The 12,569-nt window shown below is 50.1% G+C and overlaps 2 protein-coding genes across 2 annotated transcripts; both read right to left on the bottom strand.

Moving 5' to 3' along the window:
- Positions 1–648, bottom strand: LOC119376594 (uncharacterized). The gene has a single exon (XM_037646376.1). It carries the CDS (start codon positions 646–648, stop codon positions 1–3), a length of 648 nt encoding a protein of 215 aa, XP_037502304.1.
- A 697-nt stretch (positions 649–1,345) lies between these two features.
- Positions 1,346–5,707, bottom strand: LOC119376593 (cholinesterase 1-like; the record flags this gene model as incomplete). The annotated part of the gene is made up of 2 exons (XM_037646375.1): positions 1,346–1,868; positions 5,526–5,707. Coding segments are annotated over 2 exons (705 nt in total), but the record flags the coding sequence as incomplete, so codon positions are not given.
- Positions 5,708–12,569: the final 6,862 nt, after the last annotated feature.

Genomic DNA, 12,569 nt, shown 5'->3' with positions numbered 1-12,569 from the left:
TTATACGGCGCTGGTCTCTTGCGGCAGTGCTTTCAGTAGAATGTCATAGAGCATCGCAGAAAAGCTGCTTGTCGGCACCCCGAGAGCGTCGAGACCACGCATGTTCATCTGGACTTGGTCGTATAGAGTGCGCAGCTGTTGTACGTCAGACGCCAGTCTCACGCATCGAATGTCTCTCAAGGCTCGTAGGTGATGTTGCTCTATTTGCCGTTTATCCCCATATCTGTCTTTTAGTAGCTGAACTGCATTTCCGTAGCATGCGCTTGTAGTCGCAAATCCAGCGATTGCTGCAGCAGCTTCTCCTCTCAGGTAATTCCGAAGGTAATGGAACTTGTCCGTCTCGCTTAGTGTCGCATTTGAATGCACGGTGCCTTCAAACTGCTCCCAGAAAGCCGTCCACTCCCGTATGTTTCCGTTAAAAGGCTTGATCTCCAGTCGAGGTAGGCGGGGTCCAATATGTGCATTGCCGACATTCGTAGGAGCATGGACGGTACTTGCTGGATTTCCAGCGTCGACGGCTCTCTGCGCGTTGTTGATGTCCTCGATTCGGCACTGTAGACGTGCAAGTGTCGCTACCGCTTGGTCTTCGTAGTCTGCTGCTGCGGCGTATTCAGACGCGAGCTCCTCTGTTGGAATGTGGTCTTCCATTTCGTCCGATATCTTCTTCAGCTTTCATTGCTGGATGTCAGCCGCTCCTTCCATGCGATGATTGTCGCTCTATCGACGCTGTCGCTTTCCAAAATAGCTGTCGCCTCGTTGATTATCTTGGTATTCTGAGCTCGTGCCGATGATCTCTTCTTCTTCAAACGATCCATTGCTGCAGTGTACTCACAGGACCTTGGGCTTGCGTCCACTCGTTGACGTAGCTGGGCGCGGCCACCGACGAGGCTTACCAAGCACCGGCGATTATTCCTCGGAGAAATCGTTCTTGTCGATGCTGCCGTCCGTGTCGCCGATTAGCCGCAGATCCCGGGTTTTCGGCACCATATGTTATGGCACGACATAGCCAATCCTGTGGCACACGGCAATAGTACTCAATGCGTAGTAGAATGAACTACGATCGCTTTAATGGCGACATAGAAATCGAAGAAGAAGAAAAACACGTGCGTCGTGGGTCGCTTCTCCGCTTCCTCTTTCTCTTCTTTTCTAGGTCCCAACAAAGACGTTCCGTCTGCTTCGATATATCTCAAGTGTCCTCCTCGCGCGAAACAGTAGAAGACACCCAACAGCATCACTACGCTGTGCGCTTAGGCGTTGGTAGGAGGACGGCTGATCACATAACTGAATTATTTGAAGTGCAAATGCGGATTAGCCCGTGGCCCCGCAAGTCTAGCGCAAGAGTACGTTACCTTCTTGGTGTCAGGGTTTGGTCGGCAGATAAGCCGAACGCCTGCATCAATTCGGATACGTGCGACGTGCCTTCGTCCTTGGAGACGCCCACTAGGAAGTCGACGCGCTTGAGCATCGTCTCGGAGAGGACGGCGCTCGCTAACTTCCACGGAAAGTCGCGGTTCTTGCTGGGACCAAACACGACAGTGTCGCTGCTGGTGGCCAACTCGTCGGCGGCCAACACCGTGGCGTATGCGCTGCGCTTCCTGAGGCACTCCACGACCCGTCGTCGCTCCGAGGCGTCCTGCAAGCTTCGCCTGCTGCCGCAGCCGAGCACGTCGGCCAGTGCGTTGCCGTTCAGCAGGGCACGCTGACCCGTATTGTCGGGCTGCGGCACGAAAGGCGAGCCGCTCATTAGTATGGCGCGTTGTATAGGCGGCGTGTCGTTGCGTGTCAGGTGGTAGCCGATGGATGTGGCGCCAGCGTCCTGGCCCAGCAATGTGATGCGTTGGTTGTCGCCACCGAAATGTTGGATGTACCTGAAATGTTTGTGCGGTGGTGGTGAGGGCTATGACAAGCCTCAGGTGCAATTTCACTATTCAAGCTGCTAGAGTCTTGTAAATTACACTAGAAGTCTGAAGTGACAGCCCGAGGGACCCTGCAACACAGCTTCTTGAAAACCCGCGACTGCAATGGACGGAGCGCGATGCTTTTGAATAAGCATTTTTCCGTATAGAATTCAATAACGTAAAGAGATTACAAAACGTGCTTTGTTTGTTCCAGATTCCTTCTCAACTGCACCGATTGAGCACTTCCTTTCATCTGGAGTGGTGTCAGTGAAATTGTCCTGCTCCTTGATTCTTTACTTGTTCCCGTTGTGGTGTAAATTTACGGTATCAATTAAATGTTGTCGCATGACACATTAGCAAAAGCAGCGAAGTGTACACGCGGACGCGAAATTTCACTCGGCGGTAACTTGTATCCTCGAGCAATCGTCCGATGGCGGACGTATACGACCTACCACGGATATGTGTAATAACACAAGGATACAAAAAATAATAATAAACAAACACGGCACACTCGCGCTGATGCCTACAGGCACTAGGTCGGATGTTGTAACATGTTGGTTTCTGCGTGTATAGTCGAGGTAGTAAGTGGTTGTTGATTTGAGGAACTGTACGCAATAAAGGGGCGGGGGAAGGAAAACATTGTAATAGATCGGTGCATGACGGAGATAAAGGTTAGGGAGAGACAACGAGAGAGGATAACGGGGGGGGGACTATTTACATATGTGCATTATGACATTTGTATCCTTGTGTACACTTCCTTAGGTAATAAACGTACGCCAACGAAGCCCCCGAGTCATTGGTGACATACTCGTACACAAACATCACTGTTCCCACAACACGATGCAAAACAACCTCAAAAGCAGAAGCACGACGAACGAACATAACGCCACGCACATCTTGAATAATTCTCGTTTAGCGAGATTCTGTGCAGATTTCATGGCGTTATCCGTTACGGCTGATTTGTGCTCTGTACGTTTGTGCAAGTGCATATACGCTAGAGGAAACTGTTGAATATTTCCTGTTGAACTTCTCGATGATGTACAGTGACGGCGGTGGCCTTACTCACCCCAAACTCTGCATTCCCAGAACGCCTGCGTTGCATTAGGGCCGCATGTTGCTCTCGCGGTGCCGCTGCCGCAGCTTCATTCTTAGCGGCTTCCCGCCGACGGCGATTGCGACGAGCGGCTCTTAAAGCTGCTTTAGCCTCGTCCGCTGTCGAGTACTTTCTCTATCTTCGCCACCCACAACTATAGGGCCTATTCAGGTGACTTCTGCGCTTTTTTTTCTTTTTTTTGTAGCGTTAGCTACACTAGACGAGGTTGAGCACTTTCGAGAGACGTGTTGCGTATGCGCGAAGGGCAGTGACGTCACGGCGCACAGCTGGCGCCGCTGCCGCCGCGCGGGCCTCGTGGGTCTGCGCATTCCAGAGGAGTGACGTCATGGCCACGGCAGACGCACTGGCGCCGGCGCGTGCCCAGCTGCCGCGCCGGAGCCGCCGCGCGGGTCTGCGTATTAAGGGCGAGACAGACGGTACGATTTTTCCATGCGATGCGACGTCCGACACGGCGGTAGGGAACCGTAATGGTGACCTTTCATAGCATCGGACAGCCACCATTCCCTCTCTCCCACCGCCGCGTCGGCCATCACATCGCATGGAAAATCGTACCGTCTGTCTCGCACTTTACAGAGGAGTGACGTCATAGCCGCGGCAGACGCACTGGTGCCGGTGCGTGCCCAGCTGTGCGCCTCCGTTGCGCAGTAGCCAAGTCTCACGCTGTGCCGGGCGTTGGGGCCATAGAGACAGCAGCGTGTTACTACAATGACCACCGAGCCGTTTTTGTGGCAATAGAGTAATGACGTTGAGCAAAAAATAAATATACATGTGTCGCATAATGCGTATACCGTGTGTGTGTCATTGAAGTTGCAGTAAGCGTGATAATCAAGCTAATCCTAGACAACCAGGAGAGCTAAGAATAATAGCTGAACCTTACCTCACACGACGCATATCCTGACATAGCCGAGCTAAACCAGTACAATTTTTTTTTCACTCACGCCAACGCCGCCAAGACGAAGTGGACGCGCTATATCACGCGCTCCCATGATGTTTTCTGTACCCCAGAGCACGACCTGGAAACACAGGCCTAAGGCTTTCACCTTAAAACGCAGTAACGTAATCTCGAGGTCTGCCACGTCGAATATGCGAAGACATTGGCTTACTGTCTACTTTATAGTTGTATCCCCTGATCGACTGCTGTGTTGTAACGTCCGAAGGCAATATTATACGGCTTGTAGTGAATGTACTTATTCAGACTGCATGGGTTTCCTTAACGCTACCTTTCTTTGATAGCAGAATACAGTGGCGCTTCTTCTCACTCAGTGTCGACGCTATCGATTATGACGGACAATTAACTAGGGAGGCATAGGTCATCGTTACGGGCACTATGAGAAAAAATTTATTTTCACGACGAAACTGCATATGGCTAGGTTCTGACGGATCGCGTGCGCAGACAGAAGACGCGTAGAAAAAAATAATTTTCGGCTGGCCGATTCACTCGACTAATCCGGTGTTCTTGCGTCGAAAACGTGGACGTCACGTAAAGGTAAACATAAAGGTGTGAGATTTCACCGACAAGAAAGAATGACGTAAATAATTTTGCCACAGAGATGTGATCACTTGCACAAGAAGCGAACGTCATGCCATTTTAACACGAAAGTGTTTTATGCCGGGCTATACCACGGCTACACTAAAGTATTTCCGTCACGGATATGACGTTGTAAAATATACAGATTAAAAGATGACAATGAAAAAACTATAAGAAAAAGTTCCGTCACCGGGAGTCCAACTTACGGCCCCTCATCCCGCAGCGCGCGGTGCGAAAGATTCGGCAACAGACGGCACGTTCTTCTACGCGAGCTATTTATATAGACAATTTGCCGGTGGCGGTACTCAGAGATCGGTGGTACATCAGCGTGTTTTCCTTATCACTAGCGAGGTCGCGCGAAGGGCTCGAAGGACGCTTTAAAGGTTGTCGCCCCGCACGTTGCGATGAGCGCGCGCCTCTACGGGGCGTGGTCACTCTCGCGCGCGAGCTTATCTCGTGACGGCGGTGGTTTGTACGTCTTGTGCTCCCATCGCAAGTTTGCGTTGTGAGCACGAAGGTCACTTCGCTCACTGCAGCGGCCGCTTTTGCGAAAGGAGCGCGGAAATAAGTTACAATTGTGACACTTAGTTCGCGCTCATCCTGTGCATATTCGTTCCGTGTGTCTCTTCTGCTGGAACAGCGCGTTGCAAGTTTCGGGCTGCTTGCCGTTCTTTGCGTGATATTACAATTCGCTGCTATAGCATTCATTCCTTCGCCCTTGGGGCGAAAGAAAGCACAACAACCTCTCAACTACGTATGTGAAGCCACGTTTCACATTCGTGTTATACCGATTCCTATGACAGAGGAATCACCCATGTTTTCTTTGTAGTTTAGAAGCAACATGGTTCCTTATCAACTACAGAACTTCATTTTGAGACCGGCGTTGGTCGCTCTTGAGAAAATATGCGTCATGCGTAAAAGACCACAAAGGCACTGTCGTGCTCGTGTTTATGCAGGAACACTATAGGTACGACAGTGCGCGCACCTGTGCACCCATCGGATGGCAAGGCGCCTGGTCGAGCAGGCCGACGTTGCCGGGCGCCTCGTGCACGAGCATGTGAGGAAACCGAAGGAGCCCACCCTGTACGCGGGCACGACCACGACGGCGTCCCATAGTGCAGCTGCTTGACGGCCCCCGTAGAAGGCGTACGTACCCCCGCCGCCAAACTGGAAGCGGCCTCCATGCAACACCACCACCACAGGTCGGGTTCGGCAGCTGCCGCAACGGCTGGTTTTGGCTGCGCAGACGGATTCTATCTATCTATCTATCTATCTATCTATCTATCTATCTATCTATCTATCTATCTATCTATCTATCTATCTATCTATCTATCTATCTATCTATCTATCTATCTATCTATCTATCTATCTATCTATCTATCTATCTATCTATCTATCTATCTATCTATCTATCTATCTATCTATCTATCTATCTGTGGGAACAGGCAGACAGATGTCGATGCTGTGAGACCACAAAATATATATTTTGTCTGGAACCATTTTACACAGACGCGAAGAAGAACACTGGTACGTAGCTTCGTCGTCGTCGTCTTTTCTTGGTCGGATTCTTGTAGCCCGCGCTCGTGCGCTACAGGGCCCCCTTCTAGTGAGGAAGTCGCGGGTTTGTTGCAGGTGGCCAGGGGCGGACCGTTGAGCCGCAAAATGCACGCGGCGAGTATGGCAGTCCGGAGTGGTTTTAAGATGCGACTTTCTTGAAGTGTCGGTGTCCAAGTACGCAGGCTTGAGACGGTCGACGGAAACAGCACTTTCCCGGCCGTTGATGAGCAGACGGAAGTGTTTAGGTGTGCGGTTGACAACCTTAAACGCGCCCTCATACTGGGGCTGTAAAGGAGGTCGCACGGCATCCTGTCGCACAAAAACGTGCGTGCAGTGTTGGAGGTCGGGACTGACATATATAATACGAGATGTTCGTCGTTGCAGAGGCGGAACCACGGTACGCATAGCGTTGCGTAGATGGTATGCATAATCAAAAACGTCTGAAGATCCCGTCGGCGGGTCACTGAAGAATTCACCAGGAACTCGAAGAGTGGTGCCAAATGTCAGCTCAGCGGCGCTTATGGAGGAGGTGCTACGATGAGACGTGCGGATGCCAATCATAACGAAAGGAAGGCGTTCCATCCATGATGAAGGAAAAGTGGAAGCCATGAGTGACGCTTTCAGCTGGCGATGGAAGCGTTCAATTGGCGAAGGGATGGTACGAGGTAGTCTTGATGTGGTTGACACCGAGGAGCCAAGATAGATTGGCGAACAATGTTGAGTCGAACTGGCGACCACCGTCAGTCGTAATGGTGGAAGGGATACCGCAGCGGCTAATCCACAGAGCGCCAAGCGCTCGGGCTGTCGATTCCGCAGTTATGTTTTGAAGAGGCATCGCTTCAAGCCATCTTGTGAATCTGTCAATGCAGGTTAATAGGTGGCGATGGTTCCCGCATGGAGAATGTGGACCAACAACGTCGACGTGTGGGTGGCTGAAGCGAGCGTACGGGGACGGGAACGTGCCAAGAGGAGTGACAGTGTGACGATGCACTTTAGACTGTTGGCACCTGAGGCAAGCATGTGACCAACGACGGACGTCTAAGTTAATGCTCGGCCACACATAACGTGAAGTGATAAGTCGCTGTGTGGCGCGAATGCCAGGGTGAGCTACGGAGTGCAAAACATGAAAGACTCCTCGACGGAACAATGACTTCGCGGTGATGAACCAAAGTTTCGAGTCCGACGACCAGCACTCAGGGATTTCGATGACTGTCCGCTTCGGGGACGGCTGCGGTGCTCGAGTTCTTGGCAGCTGTCGGCGAAGCGAAGCGGGTGAGGCGAGCGCAAATCAAGAAGCGAGAGTGATCCGGCGAAGTCCGAGTCACCAATTTGTGGGAACAGACAGACAGATGTCGATTCTGTGAGACCACAAAAAAGTCACGGTTTCGCCGCAACGGCGAAGGAATGAATGCAATAGCAACAAATTAGAATGTTACACGAAGAACGGCAAGGAGCTCCATACTTGCAACGCGCCGCTCGAGCGCAAAGGACTGACGAAAAGAACACACACACGACGACCGCGAACTAACAACGGTGACAGCTCGACACTTGCAGTGCACTGCTCAAACACAAAGAATGACACTCGAAAAGAACGCACAGGTACACACAGGACGAGCGCGAACTAACTGTTACGGTTGTTACTTCCTGTTTGAGAAGCGCGCTACAACCCAACGCTCTTAAAACTGCGGCGCGTGGAGTGACCCCTCCGCGTCTCCTGCCGCGCGGCGGCATTCGACGCATTGTTTACTCGGCGTTCTACATCGTCAGTGGGTACAGAAATGGGCCACATTTTAGTGCGCGTTTCAAGGGCAGCTTTCAAACTGAAGGAAAATGAAGGAGCGTTGGGTTAAAGCGCGCCCTGCGGGCAATCTCGCGGGCACGGTGTAAGATATATACTCCTTATGTGAGGACACTCGCGAGACGCCATCGACCAGATAAAGTAACAACGCTGAGCACCCGTCGGTCCGCTGACGGCAGCGGATACCTATCGGCGGGTTCACGCAACTTCAACGTAAAAACGCGTTCCCGTAGCAACTGGCCCTTCGCGGGAAATCTGAATTTCCTAGTCAGCGAACGCGGCCATGGTACGTCAGCTAGTAAAGTTGGAAACGCATACCGCGTTTTTCACGAGCGAAATACGAGACATGCGGCGGACGCCGGCGTTGCCGCCGACCACGTTGGTTGCTATAGCAACGGTGCAGAAAGCATTTTAACTAGGGGTGTGCGAATATCAAATTTTTCGAATACGAATCGAATACGAATATCCACCTTCGAATATCGAATCGAATATCGAATATCAAAGGAAAATGCCTCCTCAGTAACAATATTTTATTTAACATGTAGCTATTTGAAAAAAAAAACAACATTAAAAGCCTGATTGGCAACACAACATACACTGCTATCTCCAGAACACAATGTCCAGGCTAGCACAATGCACATCACAGCACAAGCAAATGTCACGGCACAATGAAAGTAATGACTAGATGTTATCATGAAGAAATATAGTTGCTCCACATGATCAGGCAGCAGGCGCTCCCTTCTAACAGAGACAACCCCCCTGCCACTAAAAGGCACGCTGGCTTGGAACAGAAGTGGCTAATATAGGGAGGTACATGGGGCAAAGCTTTGCCAGACTGGGGTATCTGCAGGTGCCTACAGTCCGCCACCAGTCACATAGGTCACTGTCTTCCTTCAGAAGTGGTTCCGCATAGTGAACGAGTGGTAGTGCGGCACGTTACGGCCGCATAATATTGAAAATGTACGGTTACATGATCGCCAACAGCGCCGCACGTCGGAGATGCACCAGCAATAAATCATACGTATTAGGGCGCTCGTCTCAGGCAGATATCGTGCCTCCGTGTACTTACGATGTTTATCGCTCCTCTCGGCAACGTTTTTAGCTATACGAACGCAGCAGAAAGTGGAAGACGATTTATTTTATGCATGATAATCGAATCGCATATTCGAATTTTTCGAATATTCGATGTGGTCGGATATTCGAAACTTTCGAATACACGATTTTCGAATCGAATACGAATATTTCGAATGTAATATTCGACGAATATTCGAAACTTTCGAATATTCGCACACCCCTAATTTTAACACAGAAGTGTTTTTATGCCAGGGTCCACCAGATTCAGTGACGTATTTCCGTCACGGAAATGAAATCGAAAAAATATACATGATGAGATGGCAAAGAAAAACAGTTCCGTCAGCGGGCATCGAACCCACGACCGCTGGGTGCGCAACAACAGATGCCGGGCACGCTATCCACTGCGCCACAATCACAGACTCTGGAAGCTTTACAAACGCGCCTTTTATATCTACTACTCTCCCGGTAGATATGGGTGTTGTTGCCCTCTGGGAGCGGTAAAGTAAATTCGTCATTGCTCTGTCCCCCGCGATTAGCACGTGCAACGTGTTACACGTGCCTCCCATTCGGCGCGTTTTCAATTCAATTTTGTCAATGCCTTAACACACCGCGAGGTGGCGACCTTGGCCAAGCGTCGTAAAAGCATCGTTCCTCGCTCAAAGCTCTGCGACGCGCGCCTGCCTCACCTGGCTGTAACACCGCGTTCCCCCGCTCACGCGCTCGCCCCTAGAAAAAACGCTACAGGCTACCGGGGCGGCATGACGCGCTTTGCGTTTCCCTCGAGTCCGGCCCAGTGGTCCGGCCGCGCTGTTCAATCACATTTTAACATCCGCATGATGGCGACCAAGTTCTGCGTCCGATATGCACGCTCTTCTGGCTATCACAACTTGTTCTCTGATTACGCTTTCACCGTTAACTACTACAGCTACCACAAGGGTTTGTTTAATCATTTTAGCAGGAACGTCAGTCATCGGGATGGAGATGTACCACCAATCATCAAAGTGGGCACATCCACGTTAAACGGTGCCATAGCTGCCAGACATCAATATACATTGCGTAAACTCTGTCATATCAATGTACAGTAAACATTCAGTTACTTCTGTAAGGGCATGCTTTACTTTCGTGTTATTCCGATTCCTATGATGGAGGGATCAACCATGTTTTTTTTCTCTTTAAGTTGCGTCTTCTCACCGATATATACCCGCTGCGATCGCCGCACGACGTGCGCCGTTGTTACTTTATAGAGAGTTTGAGATTGGGGCCCCAAGGAGCTTGGGCCCCAAGAAGCTTGCGAGCCACCAGGGCGCATGTGCAGAACCCAAGCCACTCTTGGGCTGTTGCGCTCGCGTTGACCCAAGTCGCAAAAATCGAAATCTAGCGTCGGCCCCCAAGGCGTCTAGTGTCACCGCGAAAAGACACAGACGCAGTGCGGGCCACGGCGCAGTATGGCCCGCGTCTCGCATGATTTTAAATTTCGTCACGCGTGCGCTCCGTGCGCTTGACCCAACGCAGCGGGCGTTGGCCTATTCTCAAACTCTGCTGATCATCCGAACGCTAGAGCAGGCTGCGCAACGCAGCTTCGGCCCGGCGTCTTGGGTCCCCAATTCTCAAACTCTCTAATAATTCGGCGTTGTTATGCTGAGCAGCTGGTGGCGCGTGACCGAGTTTGAAGCTGCGCGCGTGCGGAGCGAGGGGTCGCAGGTTCGAATCCCGGCGGCGCGCTTCGGAATTTGTTCTTCGAATTTATTTTTCTTGTGACTTTTATTTATATATACATACATTACATTTTCGGAACATGACGGCGAGTGCAAAAACCAGCCGAGAGCGCCCATATAATTGCTATCGCAATAATATATATTTCGTCTGGAATCATTTTACGCAGACGAAAACAAGAACACGCGCACCGTCTCGTGCTGGTAGCTTCGTCGTCGCCGTCTTTTCCTGGACGGATTCTTGTAGCCCGCGTGACATGGGCACATCACTCAGTATATGATGTCTCGTTTTACGCTCTACGATGCATTTCATGACTGGAAACAACCACAACCGCTCGAGGAACATGCGTGGACCTCGTCTTTGCCAACTTTAGATTAGATCCACTCGAAGAACCATTGCTCTCCATTTCACAGACCATAAAGGAGTAATAATGAAGAAAACACGGAATCGAGAACTCAAGACGATATACGAATTATAACAAGAGGATTAAAATAGAAGAGCATTAAAGAGGAACCAAGTAAATACATTTTTATTATATATACTTTATGTCATTCAGTTTACATTTGCAGTGGAAACGCGAGGGGACGTACGGTGACATACCGGTACGAAACCCAGTGCTTCGACACTCGTCGTGATTCACAGTAGTGGAGATGCGGTGATTTTTTTTATTCCCATACACACATATAACAGTTTTCTATATACCGTGAAAGCGGACAGTGAGAGTCCGCGACAAATCTAGGTCCTAAGATCTATAATGTGTACGTTGAAGTCGCCTACTATTATAAAGGGTTTGTGCTTGCAGGTGTTTTATATATTACTCTGTCACAATTATGAATGATATTAGTCTATTGTTAAACTTACACGGACGCCAAACAGATAGACAGACAAGCCTCGGCCTTGGGGTGCTTCGCCCCTAAAAAAAATCACAGCATATCCACGGGGTGAATGATGATGAGTGGGGCGAAGCTACGGAGGGAATCATCTGTAAACCGTGAAACTCTTCCGTGAAATGCGCCCAGTACATAATATAAAGAGTGTGAAACATCGTGTATATATAAACATCAAACTTTTATTGTACTGTTTGTTTACGTGGTCCCTTCATTATCACTTGTGATCGGTGAAATGCAAGGAAGAAGTCCGCTCCCGAGCGAAAGAGCGCCAAGAGCGACCGCATTCCCCGCTCGCCCTGTGCGAATTAAGGCAAGGCTAGAGGGAAGACAGACGCGCGTTCCACGACGCGAGGTCGGTAGCATGCCCAACGAAAGCCAACGAAACGCGATCGTGCGAGTGCTCCGCTTCGCATCGCCTCATGGTTCCATTTAGCGTCCCAAAACCAAATATTGCTCAAGGTGTGCCTTGCGTTTTTCGTAGAAATAATTCTTTATCATGTACATTAAGACGAAAGTTGAAAGCTCACTAGAGTGTATCGCCCGCAAAGTATGTCTTTTAGTGTGATTTAACTCTCGTACGGCAGGTCCTCCGCCGTTGCCGGTCCACCTCGCCGTTGACGATCGGGCGAGGTGGCTACATACACTACTACTACTACACTTTAAGAAAAACATCTGGCGTTCTTTCGTTCTGCTTTACAAACCATCTGGCGTCTTTCGTTGGTTATTTTCATCAATCAACGGCGTTTTGAACAAATTTTTATTGTTTAATCACGCACAAGAGAAATCTCACGGCACTACCTTGGAGGTAAACAATGGCTGCTAATGGAAGAGAGACAGAAGAAGTCGGCTTTTAGCTAACACTTAACTTCTACTTCTACTAACGTTTCCTACTGGAACATGCCAATGGCTGCTAATGGGAATGAGAGACAGAAGAATTCGGCTTTAGTTAACGCGCACGCTGCGAATTTTTTATTGTTCAACAACGCACAGGAGAATC

Source organism: Rhipicephalus sanguineus, unplaced genomic scaffold, assembly GCF_013339695.2.
Source record: "Rhipicephalus sanguineus isolate Rsan-2018 unplaced genomic scaffold, BIME_Rsan_1.4 Seq1624, whole genome shotgun sequence".
Classification (NCBI taxonomy): domain Eukaryota; kingdom Metazoa; phylum Arthropoda; class Arachnida; order Ixodida; family Ixodidae; genus Rhipicephalus; species Rhipicephalus sanguineus.
Note: the sequence above shows the minus strand (reverse complement) of the source record. Positions and strands in the feature narration are given on the sequence as shown.